Here is a 22,748-nt window from a genome sequence, read left to right on the forward strand (position 1 = left end):
ACTCACTTACCTTGTTTAAGGTTTGTAGGAAACTCCTCCCGGTGATAGCCCTAGCGTGGAGGTCTCTATACTATCGCTGTCACGAATCAAAGCTCCCCACTGTGATTGCTACAATCAAGCATGGAGCTGAACTCCCAACCGACTGTCTGTTGTTTATGTTTACAAGCAAGTGATGCTTGCAATGACGCAGAATACTCCTTACCCTGGCTTAATTATTTTCGTTGTGTGTCAATTTGAATTTCTATTTCATTTTAACTATCCTGCAATTGGTATTGTAAAAATGTATGGGGACCTTTGTGTGATTTTGCCTGTATGTGTGTTTCAAACCAATCTGATCAAAGAAACAAAAGGTAAATTCATCTGGAAAAGCTGGACACTCGTAAACCTTTTCAATATTCACTATGATGGCATTCACAAAGACATGACAGAAGTATAAACGTACTGCTGATTATTATTACTATTGCTTTTTAAGAAGGAACTACCGATTGACTTGGCACTGCTGAATGTATGTACATAAAGCACATGTATACTGGGCACTGCTGAATGTATGTACATAAAGCACATGTATACTGGGCACTGCTGAATGTATGTACATAAAGCACATGTATACTGGGCACTGCTGAATGTATGTACATAAAGCACATGTATACTGGGCACTGCTGAATGTATGTACATAAAGCACATGTATACTGGGCACTGCTGAATGTATGTACATAAAGCACATGTATACTGCGCACTGCTGAATGTATGTACATAAAGCACATGTATACTGCGCACTGCTGAATGTATGTACATAAAGCACATGTATACTGGACACTGCTGAATGTGTGTACATAAAGCACATGTATACTGGGCACTGCTGAATGTATGTACATAAAGCACATGTTTACTGGGTACTGCTGAATGTATGTACATAAAGCACATGTATACAGGGCACTGCTGAATGTATGTACATAAAGCACATGTATACAGGGCACTGCTGAATGTGTGTACATAAAGCACATGTATACTGGGCACTGCTGAATGTATGTACATAAAGCACATGTATACTGGGTACTGCTGAATGTAGGTACATAAAGCACATGTATACAGGGCACTGCTGAATGTGTGTACATAAAGCACATGTATACTGGGCACTGCTGAATGTATGTACATAAAGCACATGTATACTGGGTACTGCTGAATGTAAGTACATAAAGCACATGTATACTGGGTACTGCTGAATGTATGTACATAAAGCACATGTATACTGGGCACTGCTGAATGTGTGTACATAAAGCACATGTATACTGGGCACTGCTGAATGTGTGTACATAACGCACATGTATACAGGGCACTGCTGAATGTATGTACGTAACGCACATGTATACTGGGCACTGCTGAATGTATGCACATAAAGCACATGTATACTGGGTACTACTGAATGTATGTACATAAAGCACATGTATACTGGGCACTGCTGAATGTATGTACATAAAGCACATGTATACTGGGCACTGCTGAATGTATGTACATAACGCACATGTATACTGGGCACTGCTGAATGTATGTACACAAAGCACATGTATACTGGGCACTGCTGAATGTATGTACATAAAGCACATGTATACTGGGCACTGCTGAATGTATGTACATAAAGCACATGTATACTGGGCACTGCTGAATGTATGTACATAACGCACATGTATACTGGGCACTGCTGAATGTATGTACATAACGCACATGTATACTTGGCACTACTGAATGTATGTACATAACGCACATGTATACTTGGCACTACTGAATGTATGTACATAACGCACATGTATACTTGGCACTGCTGAATGTATGTACATAACGCACATGTATACTTGGCACTGCTGAATGTATGTACATATAGCACATGTATATATATATGTATGTATATATATATATATATGTGTATATATATATATATATATGTATATATATATGTATGTGTGTATGTATGTATGTATGTATGTATGTATGTATGTATGTATGTATGTATGTAGATAGATAGATAGATAGATAGATAGATAGATAGATAGATAGATAGATAGATTGATAGATAGATATAGATATATAGATATAGATATATATATACATATATTTAAGAAGGACCTACTGTTTGACTGGGCACTGCTGAATGTGTGTACATAAAGTGCAATGTATATGTGTGTGTGTGTATCCGTGTGCGTGCGTGCGTGTGTGAGTCTTAGCGTGTGTGGGGGTGTGCGTGTATGCGTGTGTGCTTATGAGTGTGCATGTGCACTAGTGGATTAATTGGGCTCAACTTTGATGGCAAACCACAGCGAATTTTTGGCTTTGAAATACTCTGCATAAAACATGGACAGGGGTGACGTGAACATGAAATCAAGAGGGAAATGGCATGTTGGCACCAACAGCTTGGGCAACAAATGATGATCGCTACCCCGGCCTGACGTATAAACGCTTTTCATCAGTGGTCATGACTCACCATCTTACTCAGAAACAGCAACTGCTCCAAGACCTCCTTGGTTTAAGCAGACCTGTTGGCATCAATACGAGTGTGTCGATAATGAAACGCATCGCAGCAAACTTGAATCCACCAAATGATTTAAGTCTCATTCATCCCGGTAGTATATGGTCCAAAACTTGTCTGAGGAAAACCTTTGTGAATCGTTGCCGGGGCACACTGCAATTATATTTAACCTGTAGAATTGCTCTTTGTAATTTAAAATACTCTTCACAAAAAAGAAACGCAGAGCCAGATTTGTGTGATGTAGGAAAATACATTGATAACCGTACACGGTATTGAGCCAAAAGGTTGTGGAGAGAACACTTGGTGATTGTAGTCATCTCAGTTATCGGTACATAGGAAAAGTCAAAGCTGAAAGTCAGCTACCATCAATAACTGCGTATGTTCACCATTGGAATCGATAACGGATTCGAGCTTTGTCCTGCTGGAATGCACCGTTGGCTGCAATTTGGAGGACATATACCAGGAGAATTCCATTGATGTATTGTTGAGCCGTAAGATTGCCCTGGATATGAACCAAACCTGTCCTACCTTGATGAGAGATTTCCGCCCACATCATAACGCTATCCAGACCAAACCGGTGCACTTCCTGTTCGCAGTTTCTGGCGAAACGTTCTCCTTGACGTCTGTAGAACCGTGCCCTTCCATCCCCTAGGCGGAAAAATCTTGATGTCGCTGAATCAGACATCTCTCCATCGTAGTTGAGGCCATACCCTGTGTTGACAACACCAATTGTTGACGATGTTGTCGACTCAATATGACGCGTCCAACAGAACGTCTTGCTCGTAGACCTCTTAAACTGTTTAGTACTGTCTGGTCTGAAATTCTGCGTAGTTTGGGTATTTGGAATGCAGTTGAGGTGGCTGTGGTCGTCCTTTCACTAAGGTGTCACATTCGGATGTAGCGATGTTTGTCGGGGCTGGTTACTCTTGGTCGTCCAGACCTTGGCCGATCACGTGTTGACCAATGCTGTTGAAACCGATCCCATAGCCTTGTGAAGGTGCTGGGCCCTACATTGAAAACCCTGGCTACATCTGATCGCGATTCCCCTAGCTGCTAGCGGCCTATGACATTGTTTATTTGCACTTTTGTTAATCTTGGCATGTTGTTGAACTGTCACTGTTTGATTGACGCAGATGCCAGGCAATCAAAAACCCTGCACTTTAACACCGTTCATGGTGCTGCTGTACGTGCAGTACGTGCAGCTCCCTGCCTCTTTTGTCAACTGGGTGCGTTTTTCCTAATCGTATGAGTTTCCGAACTTATGGTTTGCATGTCCTTCTTGCAATCATTTAGTTCCGGGAATTTGTCACAAAAACACATTAAACCTCTTCATTTTGCACCTCTTCGTCCGCTTATTTTGCTTTTATTGCCACAAATATCCGTTTTGCATTTCTTGTTTTGAAGAGCATAGTTTTCATACGCTATTCGTACCCAATTCATTTGCATTTCTTGACTTGAACCACGGAAGTATTAATACTAAAGTCCTTTTATGATACTGGTGAATATGTACTTGTATCTGGCTCGTCAGATACCAAACATATACACTCGCTTTTGCAAGTCAGATCTATGTCACTTCGGGCCTTCTAGTCCGTATATTACTAAAATAAGTCATACTCACCCACCCGGTAAATAAGAAAAATAACTAACTGTGGAGAAATTGTGAATTTGTCAGATACATTACATTTCGGGAAAAGCGTTAAACGAATAACAAGTAGTGTGGATGTAATTATCTTACTTGTGTTAACATGCTGTTTTGTTTGTGTGACTGAGCATTTGTTTTATATTTTCCAGGAAAGCAGGAAAAGCAGGCAAATCAAGAGTTATGACGTCCACGACTGAAGGTGAACAGTTTCTTGAATTTGATCATTTGCATATTGTTAACAAATTTATTGGTCGAATAACATTAGTTTTAGAGTGATGTATTACTTGTCAGATTTTCCCCAGACATTTCAGATTTAGATTACATTTTATCTGGTCATTTATACTGTTACAATATACAAACGTTGACGTCATGTTACTGCTTTCTGTTTTCATCTTACGCCAACAAATCTTTGAGAGGCATCTAGCAGTTGGAATACTAAGTAAGGAAAATATTTATGGATGTACAACTTCTTTATTACAATTAGGAGCGACGTTTTGGTTTAGGTTCTAACACTGTTATCAAACAAGTGATGTACACAGTATGGTTGACAAGTATATGTACAGGTAGGAGGCAATGTTTTTACAGTAGAGTAGATACCAGATGTAGTTACGCTGGAGTGGAGAAGCCTGTTAAGTAGACAAAAGGTTTGTAAACATGTTGACCGGCGAAGTCAGTAATATAAACAAAAGGGTGAAGCCAGTATATATATTTTTCAACCATACTCTGTCAACCATGAATCTTTTCTTCACTTATGCCAACATGCACACTCATAAACAGATGTGGATGGAGATAGGTACTGCCTCTTGCTGTTGTATTCACACAAAAAAATATTGTTTGACAAGAGGGATGACTTCAACTTTCCAATAGTCAATTTCCTCATATGTCGAGCAACATTCCATCAGATCCAGCCTTTTAAGGTACACTGAAACACTCTTTCTACCAAGATTTCAAAGGTTACAACATTCAAGGCAACAACAAAGCTTTCAAAACGTTTATGGTAGATATGTTAAGACATTTCCAAACTTGACGCATCCGTGACAAAAGGTGTGTCTGATGCAATGCGTGTTTTCTTATTTCAAGGGAACAGTTCACTTGTCTTTGCATGTGTTTGTGATGACTGCCACCGGTGCAGCAGGATACGGTCACCTTCTCGCGAACACTGTTTGACTGTCATAAACGCATGCTCGTGAAATAGTCAGACTGATTCAGTCGACTCTGTTTTTAGCAGAGATTTCTTATGAATATTGAAAGGGTTGTGTTGCATTTATTTAATGAATAACGTGCATTTTGTTTTTGTTGTTGAAGATGGCGCCTTCCCAGTCCATGTCCCGGCAGATAAACGTAAGCTACTTTCAGTTGACCTTTTACGTTTCTCAGGCCTGTCCTTGATGGAAGGATGTTTACTAACACTATGTTCAGTATAATATACAACGTCAACGTAACAGAATAATCAGTCTCTTTATCCACAGAACAGGTTTCATTAAAACCTCATTTGCAATTATGTATAATATATGAATAAAGGAACTGATACCCCATAGTTCAAAATGTGTGACTGGTTGTCTCACAATAAATACCCTTTAAAAAAGTAGTGGACGCCAGAAAATAACTTAAAATTTTGAAAGACAAAACGTTGACTCACGTGCCTTGCAGACAAGACGACAAAGGGTGTCAGTATGTTGACCCCGATAGTATTGTTTGCACAATAAGTAGTGTCAGTCGTAGTTATGCTTATGTTCACTTCGACGTTGCGAGACACGACCACGCCTATCAAGGAAGTTCAAAGTCAGTCGGGGCTCGTCAAAAACATGGAACATGATCAGCGATCAGCACTTACGATCTGATTGCAATCTGATAGTGCCCCTGTTGTGGTCCCATAGGGATTTATGCGATCCGATAGCGACAACTCAAAATGTGGCGATCTTGCACGATCAGTTCGTGCTCCTTTTGCGATCCATGGTGGATGTGATCAGATGACACTCTATTTGCGGTTCGATGGCGATCATTGCAATCTGATGCGCTCTTCTCCGATCCGAGAGTGATCTAGGCGACCTATGGAGATCCATTAGTACTCAATGAGCACTTTTTTGGATCCTAACGCAACCCGATCGCCGAATTTTGGGTCGGATCATATAAAAACTTCTGAGCATTCTGAGGCGCTCATCACTTCTAGGCTTGGTAGCAGAAGCGTAGGTCCTAGCCTTTCGTAACGATCGGAGGCACTCTAAGGTGATACGATAGTGCTCTGATTACGACCTTGGTCATTAAGTAGCACTCTGATAGCATTCTATCAACACTTTTAGAGATCTTAGCGCTCTATATGTCGATCTACCTCGATTTGTAAGAGCACCATAGAGCGCCACTTAGTGAAGCTTTTTCCCGAGCTAAAGGTTTTCAACCCCCCTCCACAGTATGCGAGTTATAGATTGGCCACTGCACGCTGATTTCTGCCAGTTTCCAGTATGTCAAAAGCCGGTTGACACCCCGAGCATTGCAGACGTCGTGTCGCAAGTTCAAACACACACTGTATCATAAGCAGAATCAAAAAGATTGACAGAAATAATTGTCCATAAGGATTAATTGATTTTTTGAAAATGTCCAAATCAGGAATGTTTTGGTGCCAAGACATTTACGTTCTTGCATAGGATGTTTGTCATTAACACTTATCTTTACTTGCTATTAGTATACATATTTCATGATCCCCTGCTTTTGTAAGAGTATACACTAACTGAAACTGTCCTTGCTTCATATAAACCTCAGTAAAAATACCTTAATTCTAAAATAATAAAATGCAACTTTCGATATATATTTAGAAGATATCTTCTCAAATTAAAGATCGTGATTCATAGTTTGCATGTGCATGTTTGTGCACGGCAAACAATTTGGATGTTGTTGTGTTTGTTAAAGGGAATGTTATCAGCATATAGTGATTGTGTAACTATTCGTGTCATAGAAATACTGTTGTTACATCGCTTACACAATGCCACAGTTTGCTGAAAAAGAATGTCTACGCATCCTGGGTTGGCTGCAAACAGGAACGCCGCAAAACGAAGTTGCCAAACATTTTTATGTTCATCAAAACATGATATCATCTTTTAGGAGACGTTATTCACAGCAATGAAACACTCATTGCTTGCCACGGACCGGTTGTCCACGTGTGACGTCACGTCAACAAGACAACCATATTCGGTCGATGCATCTAAGGAATTGATACCAAACTGGAACATTCACAGCTTGGACAATTCTAATTTTTGCAGATCCGTATGCAAGAAGTTAAGGTGGCACAACATCCGGCGGAGATGTGATAGACCGGATCAGAACCAGCCAGTAACGCTAACTCAGTTAGGCCAATCTTTTGGTTGACATTTGGAAGAACATCCCCCAGGCTGTTTTTAATCATCTGGCGTCTTCAATGCACCGTCGCTCCCTCGCATGTATCAACGCCAACATTGGTCACAACTAATATTGACATTGTTAATGGAGTTGTGACACCACCCTTTGTTTGGACTGGTCACTCCGTGTCTTGGGTTTGTCAATGAATTTGTTTTGATACACAGATAACGAAATATCATGTTGTTATTTTCAATAACGTAATATTTACACCACTTTAAATGAAGCACAGTTACTTTGTTCCGCTAGTATATATTAAATGCATCCTGAAAGTTTAAGACTTTTTCTTCTTAATGTGTTTTCACAGTTACGCTTTACTTGGCAAAAAAAGGAGCTCGTGTGCTGAGGGTTACGTTCCATGACACCTCCTCGTGGTGTCATGAAATAACCTGGACCTGTAAACTTATACCTGACAAATACTGCCCCTATATCAACCATCACAAATTCCGACAACAGTTACCTGTGTTGAAGGAGCAGTTTGCAACTCATGGACGCCTGACCAGCATACAGATCGACCAGTGGATGTTTGTCTTCGGACATGATACAGAGGATACAGCCTGGGAGATGACGACAAGATATGAACATATTAAAGATATCATTTTGAAGTTTCTTCATGAAATTCATGCACAAGTGACAGATATCGAGATGGAGTCAGTAATAAGGAAGGTAGATGCGGCAGCAGCGAGGAAAGACCAAGGCCCAGGTATTGTATTGTACTTGTATATTTGGAGTGTATCATGTTTGTCTTTGTACTGATATATGTGTAAGAATAGACTATTGTATTCAACTTGTATACATGGATGCTGTTTTATGTCGTCAAACGCTGGTCTGTATGTGTATGTAAGTTGTGTGTATTGATTCAGACTTATTTCAACCCAATCAAGTATCAAGCACGAAACGAGTAGTTTGCAAGTCACTTGCCCTTAAATTGGAAACTTTGTATAACGTCAGGATATTATGATTAATCACTGTTTATTTTTCACTCAATTGAAGCAAATATCATGAAGTGATCACTCGAGTGTGTTTGAGATGGTAAATATCCTGTATTTAGAATGCACATTGTATTTCGCGTGCCTAAGCAAGCTAAATACATAGTTTTTATTCCTAATATGCCATGGTGTAGTGTATAGAGCATCTGCCCAGAGAGTGGAAGGTCGATGGATTAATCCCCCCTCATATCAAAGACTTTGACACATGTACTTGTTGTTACCCTGCCTAGCGCGCGTCAGTAAGGGGATAACACAAGGGCTGGTGTGCCAGGAATCAGTATGCTTGGGTAATCATGTTAAACTTCGGCATGGTATCTCCGTGGGAAAGCGCTGAAATTTGGCATTAGTCTGGACTAGTACAAACAGCCACACAGAACCATTCACAGCTACACACATCCTGGAATTACTGTCTTCATCAGCTGATAAGCGTCCACAAATACCATTGCAATCCTTAAGTGAAGGCCCTAAGACTGAACCCTGTGGTACTCCTGTCATAACAGTCTTTAGATCAGAAATAATAACAATGTTTTGGAAGGGGTTTTCCAAATAACATTCAAATCATTTAAAGCATAAAGTTATTTCTTTGGTCTCATCGTACAATTTGCCCTTGAAAATAACTGTGGGAAATTAGAATGACCAGTCCGTGTTTTAATATAGTTTTAAACCATCCGTTGGTGTAACTCGAGTTTTTAATCATTGTATCTTTTATTTCACATTAGCTTACCCACCTGAAATAGAAAGAGGCCAGTCAAACTGCTTCATCTGTTCAAATGTATGCAAAAAGATTCAGAGTGACAACAATGCTCTCCCGGGACTGTATGACAAGAGGGATGACTTCAACTTTCCAATAGTCAACTTTCCCTTCATGGTCAAGCTTTTAGTGTCCACATTTCACAACTTTTTTACAATCGAGCATGCTCTTTCTACCAATGATGTCCGATTCCTTATTTTTATTTGTGCCATATGTGCATATAGTTTTTTTCGGGTGAAGAATTGACACCTAGTATGATCACTATTTGATAATGATTCATAACAAATACTCAGGAAATAGTCAGTCGTACAATCGACTCTGCTTCTATGGAATGTATTTTGTCATTTTTGTTTTCTCAGCAGACGTAATATAGTAGATACAACTATCTTTATCATGGGTTTAAATTTTACGTAATCAGATGAGTGATGTTTTCTCTTTGCGATTTCATGCAGGCGAATACTATTTCTCATTGTTTACCCAAAGTGGACCAGAAGGTTAAATTGTAACTATTTTGTTAGCTATAAGCCGATCGTATGCATTCATGATACATTTCGTGACATCAACTGCAATAGTATTAACAGTATCTCTAGAGAATATTTTATCGAGTTCAATATTATTTATGGCAAAGTTAAAACCATCAGTATCTGCTTGTTACATATATTTACTTTTATAATAATGAAGCTGTTTCGGAGGATACTATTGCGGAATGACGAAGTTGGGCAGTGGTCTATATAGGACCTAATACCCTGGAGTCTAAAGGGTAGCTGAAACCCGGGAATAGAAACATCCACGTTTTGATTTTTAGCGTGTGGCCATGTTTCAGTTTCTGTAACATCATCTATTTCAGTGTGCCTTCAAGTGTGCGAACATTTAAACGCATTATCTTTAATTCTTGATGTTCTGGTCCTGAGTTCGGATGAACACCTCCGCAGCATGACAAAAGAAGTGATATAACGATGCACACTGATGGGTTGATTTCACGCAGGATAATGTATCTGACTTTGTCTTGCTGTGGCTGAGGTTGGAGGTTACTGTGCTTAAGTTGACCCATGATGCAGCTTCTTTGTTTCCAGATATCTCAAAGATATGCTGAGGAATGCCAGGAATTTCATTGTGATGTGAGTGTTTGATACATGCTGGGCAGATGTATGCTAGAAGGTGAAGGTAGCTGTGATAATAGTTTACTTATGGTGTCATTTAAGCCTATGAATGTGTTTGGTTTTTCTTCTTTTTTTAAGATAACAGAACAGTTAACAGTACGATTATCATCAATCTCCCCTCTGGGAAAGCTGTTTGCGAATCATGCTGGAAGGCCAAACATGAAAATATTCCTCAACCGACCGATATTGACATTGAAACTGTAAAGATTCTACTGAATGAACTGTTTCCTGATTCACTGGTACGTGTTCGGTGGGAATGTATGGTGTTTTGTTTTGAACATGAGTCCATGGAAGATGCAATGGGTATGATTGTTCAGCATGCAGACATCAAGGAGGACATCCTACACTTCCTGCAGGAGCTGGACCCATCAATTGAAGATATCGTGATGGAGGTGGAGGTGCGGGAGTTGAGTGAGTCTGTGGAGCAGACAGCACAGACATCAGGTAATATTGGTTCATCTTCATAGACAGCATTTCTGTAAGCTACATGATTTGATTCTCACCAGCAGTGAGCCAGCAGCATGTCCACCATACCACACACCTCTCTTTACAAATCACAGTATATATTGTTTATAAATAATGTAATATAAAGTAAACGTAATCAAAGTCGTGATACCTTTGCTATTCACATGGAAGTGCCCACATATGTATATTTGTCCTACTATATACTGCCATGTTGTCTGGATTATGATGTTTCAAGCATATTTATATACACTCGCTTTGCTATTTGGGGAAGAATTCCCCCAGGGTAAGAATACCCACGTGGACAAAGGGTGAAAAGTGGTTGTGTTTATATACACTTGTATACTGTTTAGGGTAGTCATTATAATATCAATCAATTTACTTCATTTGAGTCAGTGGAGGGGTTAAGATTGAGTGCTTGGAGAAGGAGAGGCGCTGTTTGATACAGGCGTTTGCTTTGGCAAGAAACTCGTCTTTTCTTCAAGAAAGATTAATTTTCATGAAGGAAAAATGCAAAATCTGGTGGAGCGATATTGTTTTAAAAACATTTCAAAGCGTTTTTTAAAATGATCTGCCTACAATTGGAGCCACATTAGCACCGTTCATCAGACGTTAGAGAGTCATTGACCCCTGAACATGGCATTGCTGTAGGTGTGTACTTCTTGGCCGAACTATTGGTAACTCGTTTGGAATAGCCAGGTCAACAGTGTGTGCGACGACATATATCAGAGGATGTTCAATGAAGTGGTCCATGTGGTGAAGCCTTGAAGGTGGCAACAGATGGTTATAAAGACAAATGGAACTTTTCGAACTGTGCAGAAGCAATATATGCTACAAATCTTCCCATTATTGCTCTAAATGATTGTCATGCTGACTTTGTGAACAGAGACGAGTGGTACTGTGTGTGATGATAAATACGACTCAAATCCTACCTATTGTCCTCCTGGCTCCAGTAACCACTTACCAATAGAGGACAGTTTACAGCAGAACAGTCGTACTGCAACTACTGTCTAAGCAGTGCCCGCATGACGAATGAGAACGCGTTCAGGTGGTCCAAGGGGATGGAGGCGAGTCCTCAAGACGGTTGATCCTTGTGGCTGCAGCTGTCGCACTACACAACCTGTGTGAAAACAAAGATCGGTCCCACCTTCCAGACGGGCATGCTGCAGTCAAACATACATGCTCAGTCCAATCTGGAACCAAAGACAATGAAGGAATCCCACATGCATGTGGCACTTACATCGGATATGCATTGACCCTTCAGTTTTGCAAGGATCGCTGTTGGAGGAGAACGTGGAGAACAATATTAAATTTTATTTGAAATGAAATTTTGTGATTTGATATGTACTTAAAACGTCCAATTATTTAAATGACTTAACTGAACTACATGTTCATTTTTTTCGGCTATAACTTAGTTGATCGATGAGACAAGCGTGTTCGGGTATCAAACCCGTTCAGTTAATTGAGCATTATAAAACGTTACAGGCATCACTCCAGTGTTGACATAGAGTAGATAGACTTGACACGTAAATAGACTCACTCCAGTGTTGACAGTGAGTAGATATACTTGACATGTACATTGACTCACTCCAGTGTTGACAGTGAGCAGATATAGGTGACATGTACATTGACTCACTCCAGTGTTGACAGAGAGTAGATAGACTTGACATTTGCATTCACTCACTCCAGTGTTGACAGTGAGTAGATATACTTCACATGTACATTGACTCACTCCAGTGTTGACAGTGAGTAGATAGAGGTGACATGTACATTGACTCACTCCAGTGTTGACAGTGAGCAGATAGAGGTGACATGTACATTGACTCACTCCAGTGTTGACAGTGAGCAGATAGATGTGACATGTACATTGACTCACTCCAGTGTTAACAGTGAGTAGATAGAGGTTGACATGTATATAGACTCACTTCAGTGTTGGCAGTGAGTAGATAGAGGTTGATATGTATATAGACTCACTTCAGTGTTGACAGTGAGTAGATAGAGGTTGACATGTACATTGACTCACTTCAGTGTTGACAGTGAGTAGATACAGGTGACATGTACATTGACTCACTCCATTGTTGACAGTGAGTAGAAGGAGGTGACATGTACATTGACTCACTCCAGTGTTGACAGTGAGTAGATAGAGGTGACATGTACATTGACTCACTTCAGTGTTGACAGTGAGTAGATAGAGGTTGACATGTACATTGACTCACTCCAGTGTTGACAGTGAGTAGATACAGGTGACATGTACATTGACTCACTCCAGTGTTGACAGTGAGTAGATAGAGATGACATGTACATTGACTCACTCCAGTGTCGACAGTGAGTAGACAGAAGTGACATATACATAGACTAAGTTCAGTGTTGACAGTGAGTAGATAGAGGTTGACATGTACATAGACTCACTTCAGTGTTGGCAGTGAGTAGATAGAGGTTGATATGTATATAGACTCACTTCAGTGCTGACAGTGAGTAGATAGAGGTGACATGTACATTGACTCACTCCAGTGTTGACAGTGAGCAGATAGAGGTGACATGTACATTGACTCACTCCAGTGTCGACAGTGAGTAGATAGAGATGACATGTACATAGACTCACTCTAGTGTCGACAGTGAGTAGATAGAGGTGACATGTACATTGACTCACTCCAGTGTTGACAGTGAGTAGATAGAGGTGATATGTACATTGACTCACTCCAGTGTTGACAGTGAGCAGATAGAGATGACATGTACATTGATTCACTCCAGTGTTGACAGTGAGTAGACAGAGGTGACATGTACACTGACCCACTCCAGTGTCGACAGTGAGTAGATAGAGATGACATGTACATTGACTCACTCCAGTGTCGACAGTGAGTCGATAGAGGTTGACATGTATATAGACTCACTCCAGTGTTGACAGTGAGTAGATAGAGGTTGACATGTACATAGACTCACCTCAGTGTTGACAGTGAGTAGATAGAGGTTGACATGTATATAGACTCACTCCAGTGTTGACAGTGAGTAGATGGAGGTTGACATGTACATAGACTCACTTCAGTGTTGACAGTGAGTAGATAGAGGTTGACATGTATATAGACTCACCCCAGTGTCGACAGTGATTAGATAGAAGTGACATGTACATTGACTCACTCCAGTGTGGAGAGTGAGTAGATAGAGGTGACATGTACATTGACTCACTCCAGTGTTGACAGTGAGTAGATGGAGGTTGACATGTATATAGACTCACTCCAGTGTTGACAGTGAGTAGATAGAGTTAACCTGTACATTGACGCACTCCAGTGTTGACAGTGAGTAGATAGAGTTAACCTGTACATTGACGCACTCCAGTGTGGACAGTGATTAGATAGAGATGACATGTACATAGACTCACTCCAGTGTTGACAGTGAATAGATAGAGGTTGACATGTATATAGACTAAGTTCAGTGTTGACTGTGAGTAGGTAGAGGTGACATCTACATTGACTCACTCCAGACTTGACAGTGAGTAGATAGAGGTGACATGTACACATGCACAATTCAGTGCTGAAAGTGAGCAGATAGAGGTGACATGTACATAGACTCACTTCAGTGTCGACAGTGAGTAGATAGAGGTTGACATGTACATTGACTTACTTCAGTGTTGACAGTGAGTAGATAGAGGTGACATGTTCATTCACTCACTCCAGTGTTAACAGTGAGTTAATAGAGGTGACATGTACATAGACTCACTTCAGTGTTGACAGTGAGTAGATAGAGGCGACATGTATATAGACTCACTCCGGTTTTGACAGTGAGTAGATAGAGGTGACATGTACATTGACACACGCCAGTGTTGACAGTGAGTGGATAGAGGTGACATGTAAATTGACTCACTCCAGTATTGACAGTGAGTAGATAGAGGTGACATGTACATAGACTCACTCCAGTGATGACAGTGAGTAGATAGAGGTGACATGTACATTGACACACGCCAGTGTTGACAGTGAGTAGATAGAGGTGACATGTAAATTGACTCACTCCAGTATTGACAGTGAGTAGATAGAGGTGACATGTACATAGACTCTCTTCAGTGTCGACAGTGAGTAGATATAGGTGACATGTACATTGACCCACTCCAGTGATGACAATGAGTAGATAGAGGCGAAGTGTGCAAATATATCTGTATAGCTGCACATTTATGAAACTCCGCCTCGTTACCTAGAAGTTGATTTGTCATTGGCCAGTACTGACCACGCCTCTCCCGCCATGTACACAACAAACAATGAAAAACAAACAAGAACATTGTTTCAGGTCAACATATCAGACTTTATTTTAACATAACCACCACAATGAAGTACAGCGTTGATGTAACATTTCGCCTCTATAATAAATCTTCATAACCACGTATTTGTATCCTCAATACCAAACAGCATTCCCCCTCGCCGTTATGTGGCTTATATATTTCCGATACGGCCTCAGATTGAATTCTCCAACTCACGCACTCACTCACTCACCATAACGTCAATGTATAATTAGTCCTTGGCGTTATGTGGCTTGCATATCACCGATACGGCTTCAGATTGAACTCACTCACTCACTCACTCACTCACTATAAAGTCAGTAATGTATAATGAGTATGTTTCGCCCAATCAACTTTCCCTTCTTAAAACCGATTGACTGACCATGATTTACTTCATCTTCTTCAATTAATGTCCACCTTATTATTTCTTTACACAAAATGAACTCAATATTTTTCACACCAATGTTCCTATAAAGTATAGCTATTGCTATTATGAATAACAAATAACCCTTGCGAATTTAATTTAAGCGTAGGTATTCTCTTTACGAAAGGCGTCATTTAATCACATTATTATTTACTAAAATAAAGACGCACAGTGATAAGGTAAATTTGGTTAACCAATGCAGTAGGCTTAATTGAGACCTTAGCCTGCAATTTGAATCAAAATGAGGCCAGTTTACATATTATTTAACTGTCAGCCAATGACGCTCCTGTGATGTTTACACAAACAAACAATTAAGAATATTATTCATGTTCACTTAATTTTCATTCCCTGTGATATGTAAGTTTAAGGATTCAATTTCGTCATTATTAAATCTATCTTAGAGTGGCGGCTGGCTGGGTGGTGTGAGGTTTGGGCCTAGGTCAACTAGCGCTTGATCTCAACAAACAGTCGAGCGCCAAACTATGCCATGCTCCTAGCGAGACACGTCACAATGACGTCATAGTGTCGCCGGTCAAGGCATTTCATGACCGGCAGTGAGATGTGTCACTCGTGTTAGGACGTAATCGGTGGGTAAGTTATCAGTTTCTACGTTTAGGAAATTAGATGAAACAGAAATTGTAAATATAGTAAGATTGATGTACAGCAGAATGAATGTTGTAGGAATCAGGTGCTTGCTTCACAGAGTGTTTACACCCAGACAGTTGTTCAGCCTGTCACCGGGGAGAAACAAACGTCTGGATGTTAACATTTCTAAATAGCGTTTTAACCAATAAGCTTGTTCTATTTTATCACTCTTTGTCACCATATTTTGTCACATATTTGTACCCTTGTTCTTTATCAAACCAAACACCGTCTAACACATGAAGTACTGTTGTGTTGGCTGCAGTTTCGGCCTCAGATGGTAAGCTGATCTGAGATGAGTGTACTACCGCCATCGCTCGGTACATGTAAATTATGACAGCGCTACATAGGAAAGTTTGCCCGACATAGAATTACAACTGTGTTGCACAAGCTCCGAGTCAAGTAGACCTGTTGCTCTTCGCATTGCTTTATCATTACATTGTCATAACTGAAATATTAATCTGTTTCCTGACGTATGTCTGTATTTGAATTTAAGGAATTACCGAAAATACCATAAACACTGCAACCCGACACACCAAACGATGTAAAACCATGCCCTGAGTAAACGCCGCATCAAACTGAATTTTTTTTTTTTTTATTACATAATGCTCCCTTGTCAACAGGACGATTATTTGTGTCGTTAGAAAATAGAAACCTTCGATTGAAATTATGGCAGCGTTTTCATAGACATGCCAGAGGTATCGCCTTAGACGAGAATAGATCTAATTGCAACAATTTCAGTATAAATAATGCAGTTTTAAGTTAGAGTCTCTGAATGAACATTATCTTCTGATTAAGACAGACGTTGAAATGTACGACAAATGTATTACTACACTGGTGGGCGCCAGCCCGTTCTGGTCAAAATCTATAACGGTGTGCACTGATTCCCACAGACAACAAACACCTGGCAACTATACATCTGATAATGATTTTATCATATGCTTGATTTTCAATAGAAATTATCTCAAGTTAGCGAGATTGTACTAACGCTTTAATAGTCAGCAATTTAAGAATACTTCTACATATATCGATCTGTATTATTTTTTAAAACATTCCAAATCAGATTGCCCCAAACTGCGGATGTGTAACTTAGACATCTTATCTTCAAACATGGTAGGAGTCTGTCATGTCGTTCCAGGTTCATTCCTTCCCCCTGTTTTCATTGAACCAATTCATTTTACACAAATAACCCAACCACAGATTCTGTTCGACAAACTGTTGCAGGAAACTGTGATTGTTAGAAAGACATTATCAAGTTTCTTGTATCAAGAATCAGTTCTTTTAATTTTCAATCAGACCTCATAATACAAAGTCCGTATATTTTGACTTTCAGTTTATTTTTGTTGTAAAATTAAAGACACACGGGGCAGATGAGCAACAATCTCGGTGTGTTGTACGAGGGATTTATCCAGGATTCTAAACTAAGACGGATTGGTAACAAAGCGTTATTTTGTTCAAAATTTGGATTATTAAGTTCTTAATTTTTTCAATTCAGTTGTTTTTTGTAACTTTGTATTTAACAAATGTAGGATCAGTGTAATAATATCAAACAAAGCATTAAAACTCTTCCTGTGTGTTGTCCTGGTATCAGTGAAATACAGCTTACCCCCACAAAGCCGTACGGTTAGACGAATTAGTGATAAATATATTAACATGGATCGGGACTGTTTTTATTCCGATTTGGGAATCTTTACTGACATTTACTGCCGAATATCGGCTTCTGAGCAGGTCCATATTTATTAATCCCCGTGTTACTCTATATTATGTCATTTATATTATGTCATTTATAGCCCCCGTGTGAAACACGTCTTTGGCAACCCATGATTGTAAAAGGCGACTATGCTTGTGAGAGGCGACTAACGGGACCGGGTGGTCAGACTCGCTGACTTGGTTGATGCATGCCATCGTATCCCGATTGCGTGGAACGATGCTCATGATGTCAGTCGCTCGATGGTCTGGTCCAGCCTTGTTTATTTACTGACCGCTGTCATATACCTGAAATATATTGCTGAGTAAACAACAAACAAACAAATCATTTATAGCCATTTACCAATCACTGAAATAGGCCTACCTGATATTTAAACCTTTGCTACAAACACATTCATGAGTGAACATTTTAAGGGGCAAAATATTTGTCGAATGGCAATAAGTTATCTGAGGTAAGTATTGATTATGCTTTTCCTATGCTATATGTGTATAGTTTTCTGACCACCATATTCCAGTGTTGGCTGAAGAGCGCGTTTTTGCGTCTTGGACGCACAAAAATGAGTTTGAACGCACCTGCGTAACATGTGTGGGTCTCGTGGACGCAGTGACTGGGGCTATTTTAATTTCATAACGAATTGACACTGTTATCGTAAATCAAAGACGTACGTCTTTGCGTAAAGGTATCTGTAGCCAAACAAGACAGGGAAGCATGTTGATTAACACTTCCGTTTGCTAAACCAAACCAGTTTCATTATTCTCTCCCTATTTATGACAAATACCCAAACCGGTTTCTTGACCTATATCTATTGTCGGTTTTGCATGTATTAATGTTCGGTATGGTCCGTACCTTTGGTTCAGCCAATCAGGTGCCACATATTAAGCAGGTCGGATATAGTCGTAATTCATTTAGCTTGATGATTGGTTGAAAATATCCCGACCGTGTGTCAAACTAAAAATAGCCCGGCACATCAAGGGTATACTTCAGAACGTGGTAACAGTGACCCGCGAAATCGAGCGACCGTGTAGGATGGTACGCTATGTTTTCGCGGTAGTTAATTTATTATGGATCGTAATGGGGCACGCTTATAAACTTATTAAATATGTGATTCACAATTTTTTTTTTGTTCATTGGATCGATCGATGCCGGTTTTCTTTACCGAGTTCGGTAACCAAAGTTCCTGTGTGGGTTATATGGTTTACATCACGTCCTGTTTTGTATTTTACATACGACCGAGGTCTGATCAAGGGACTTCGTTTGAACAAATGGGTACTTTTTCTAATCAATTTCGAATGGAGGTAGGGGTAATTCCACTTCTTAAAACATCCCAGAAACTATCATAAAAAAGTTAACGTGTGTACAAGTAGCCGTGACATACCGCAACGAGTCCTGTATTCGATCATGCGATGAAATATGTCGTGCATAGATTTGCACAATTAAACAGTCGACTGGTTGTGTGGATTTCGAGATTTTATACTGTATATGATAAAGAATAAATGCGAACACTTGAATGTAAGCATTGTTTTCATTTAGCGGACTCTGAATATTTAGTTATTCTACAACAGATTTATCAAGCTGATTATAATTCAATCTCTTGTGGGTTATATAATATTAAGAATTGCAAAACACATTTTTCCAGAACCGTTATTAGTGTAACTGACATGTTTTAACATCTATAGCACCTGAAACATGTTCATTGTTGACTAGATTTATGAAGGAAATGCTGGATCCTGAACATCCTCTTACTAAAAAAACCGTTTGATATCCCAATTATGTTATGACTCATTGATCACTGTCACAGTTACGACATGAACTCACTACTCAGTACAGTAGCATCAGAACAGCCATTGAACTTGACTGAATCCATAATCTTCAAATCATTGGAAGATCTAGATATAAACATTCACAAATGTCTGCCCCAATGACCCCTTACCAATGGCTGATAACCCGTGTACTGCCTTTTCATTTACGAAGTTAGATATTAACATGGATAGTTTTGTGTTAAAATAAATATTCATAAGTATCAAATTTTCATTTTTAGAAATGGTTTGTCCCTTAATGTAATCCTCTTGGTCATGAGAGCAGGATGTGCCCTGATGTGAACCTTTCTCTCACTTTGCCTGTTTGTTGATATTTTGCAGTTGCGAAAAGATGTCTGATTTTTCACAACCACTGTTTTCTGTTGTTTATGGTATATAATGATACTATAAATTGGACCCCTCCATTTTTGTTTGGGACCCCTAATTTTATGATGAAGGGGTCCAAGCGACCCCAAGAAAATTTAAGCCAGAGCAGACACTGATATTCTGTTTTAGCCTCGAGTGATCCGAGGTTGAAGCCACTTGTGAAGGGACAAGATTCTGATCAACACGGTAGGTGGGGGAACCTAGCATGTGGTAGATCGTGTCATTGTCCAACTTTGTATGATATTTGGTAAGATCATCATGTCAGCCAAGGCTAGGGGGATTCTACTCCGAAAATGTCCTATAAACAGTCTCTGCAATTTGATACATGTTTTATCCTATCAATTTATCAACAAATCAACAATTGCACTAATAGTATCATCATTTTTTTCATAAAAGTCAATTCAACAAGCAGGTGTATTGACACGCCAGATAGATCTAGATGAACAACAGTCTATACTTGTGTTGTATTTTTATGAGAGTCATTTAATTTGACAATCACAAAACTACTATATTTACACTTCGGCTATAATAAACGTATTTCAAAATCTAGTTCTGTTGTAAACGTTTCAAAAGGCTTCAAACTTGTGGAATGGCAATAACTGGTCTATGGCCAATATTCATAATGCTTATGTGCTATTTATAGTTTTCTAAACAACATATTCTGTGTTTCAGCCTCGAGTGACCTGAGCCAGGGTCAAAGCCAGAGCGAGGAGGATCCACGGCTCTCCACTGCTTCACACGGTAGGTGGGAGAACCCAGCAGGCACAAAGCTCACTCCTAACCCTTCATGCATACAGTGTATTCAATGAACAAGCTTATGTAAAGCAATGTAAAAATAAATATCATATTATCTTAATAATTTGAGACAGCAGTTGTACTGACAGTGTCTGACTAATATCTTATAAAGCAAACAAACGTTAACGCTCCCCGGCCGTACACAGAATAATGTTACAACTACTGGATGTAGAAGAAAGCACTTGAACAAATGTCACGTGAATAGATTATTCTTAGTTCAATACATAAACTCCTCCCCTCATCGTTATATTGTTGTCATCCATACAGGAAGTGGTTCATCATGTATCGATGTTCCTGTCACGTGTCAACACTTCGAGGTGTGAACACAGTAGATGTATGACAAAGATGTCTGGATGAGTACAGAGTTTACTTTGTGTTACAGCGACTCCATCACAAGCAGACCGCGACCTCCACTACGCCAGCAGGGACGGGGACCTGGAGGAGGTGAAGCGGCTCCTGTCTACACCGGGAGTCGACATCAACAGTAGAGGAGGGAGGAGCAGGACACCGGTGATGGAGGCAGCACGGGGGGGACACAGAGACGTGGTGGAGCTCCTGGTGAGTGAAGGGGCTGATGTGTCACTGGTGGACGTGGTCGGTGACAACATCCTTCACTGGGCCTGTATTGGAGGAGATGTGGAGACGGTGAAGTATGTGCTGTCTCTGAACGTGGTGGACATCGACGCCAGGAACAAGTGGGGGCAGACAGCGGCGGACTGGGCGAGAATCTGGGGACATCAGCCAGTGGTGAAACTGCTGAAGTCCCGCGGCGCTCAGTGACGTCAGTGTCGTGTTTGTGTAGACGGTGGAGAGGGACATATTGTTACAGACAGTAACGTGGTGTGCCGTGCACGTCGTCGTGTAATATATTCCCGGATTTGGTGAGAATGTTTGTTGTGTTTGAGGAGAAATAAAACTTGTTGAAAATATTTTTAGACATTTTGTCATTTGTTGTGTTTGGAACTTCGCATAATCAGGTAAGAAAATTGTTAACAGAGTGTAAATATTGATGATGTGTGATTATTATGTGAACACTGCATCTCGTGATACAATTAGTCTGTGATAATTGTATGTAAGGAGTTTATAATTAATCATGAAACACACAACATACTGTTTGTTTACATCTCGCTGCACTCTGTGACCTCAGACTGAGCCGAGGTTCGCCCAGCTGACGTGGCGCCAAATGTACAATGACAGTGACGTCACACTGTTCATGACGTCACGGCATTGCGGTCAAGGTCGTGCACCAAAGTGACCGGCTTTTTTCTCTGCCAAAACAGGGCGGCACAAAGCAGGCTTCATGGCATATGCATACAACACATGGACTTTGTGGTAGATATAGTTTAACAAAGGCAGATATATACATCTATTTCTATGGTGTTACTTTTAATGTGCAATTATTGCTGTTTGAATTTAAAAAAATAAAAGCGGCAAAACCTTTTCCGTATTCATAAGAAATCGCTGTCGATTTTACACTTCCGTCTATATCATGAGCATGTGTTTATCCCTCATGGTGCCTAGCCGTCAGTCGCAGTTTCCAAATCGTAACATTGTATCAAAAGTGTAACAACGTTCTTATTTCTTCACACAGTGTAACCAAATAAAATAACATGAACTAGCGTTGACTACCTTCACCGATCAGTCATCGTCATTTTTTCCATGGTACATTTAATTCTGAATTATTCCTTGCACAAATTTTACTCTGCTAATAAATTATTTTTTTGTGAAACTATGAGCACTTATTTCTATCATAGGAATATGATTCACTTGATTTCTGTTGTAACGGTACGATGGGGAATCAAAACAGTGGAAATTAAACT

General features: G+C 39.9%; 1 protein-coding gene across 1 annotated transcript in view; it reads left to right on the top strand.

Annotated features, from left to right (window-relative positions):
• LOC139441446 (ankyrin repeat and protein kinase domain-containing protein 1-like) overlaps nucleotides 1-22,748 on the top strand; it is a 208,689-nt gene that overhangs the window by 9,223 nt on the left and 176,718 nt on the right. The window contains exons 2-5 of the mRNA XM_071222359.1: nucleotides 4,313-4,362; nucleotides 5,469-5,504; nucleotides 7,858-8,253; nucleotides 10,529-10,894. Coding sequence (XP_071078460.1) covers nucleotides 4,344-4,362; nucleotides 5,469-5,504; nucleotides 7,858-8,253; nucleotides 10,529-10,894 — 817 coding nt within the window. The 5' untranslated portion in view covers nucleotides 4,313-4,343. The remainder of the gene's footprint in view (nucleotides 1-4,312; nucleotides 4,363-5,468; nucleotides 5,505-7,857; nucleotides 8,254-10,528; nucleotides 10,895-22,748) is intronic.

This window comes from Haliotis cracherodii, unplaced genomic scaffold, assembly GCF_022045235.1.
Source record: "Haliotis cracherodii isolate W230 unplaced genomic scaffold, xgHalCrac1.p SCAF_40, whole genome shotgun sequence".
In the NCBI taxonomy this organism is placed as follows: domain Eukaryota; kingdom Metazoa; phylum Mollusca; class Gastropoda; order Lepetellida; family Haliotidae; genus Haliotis; species Haliotis cracherodii.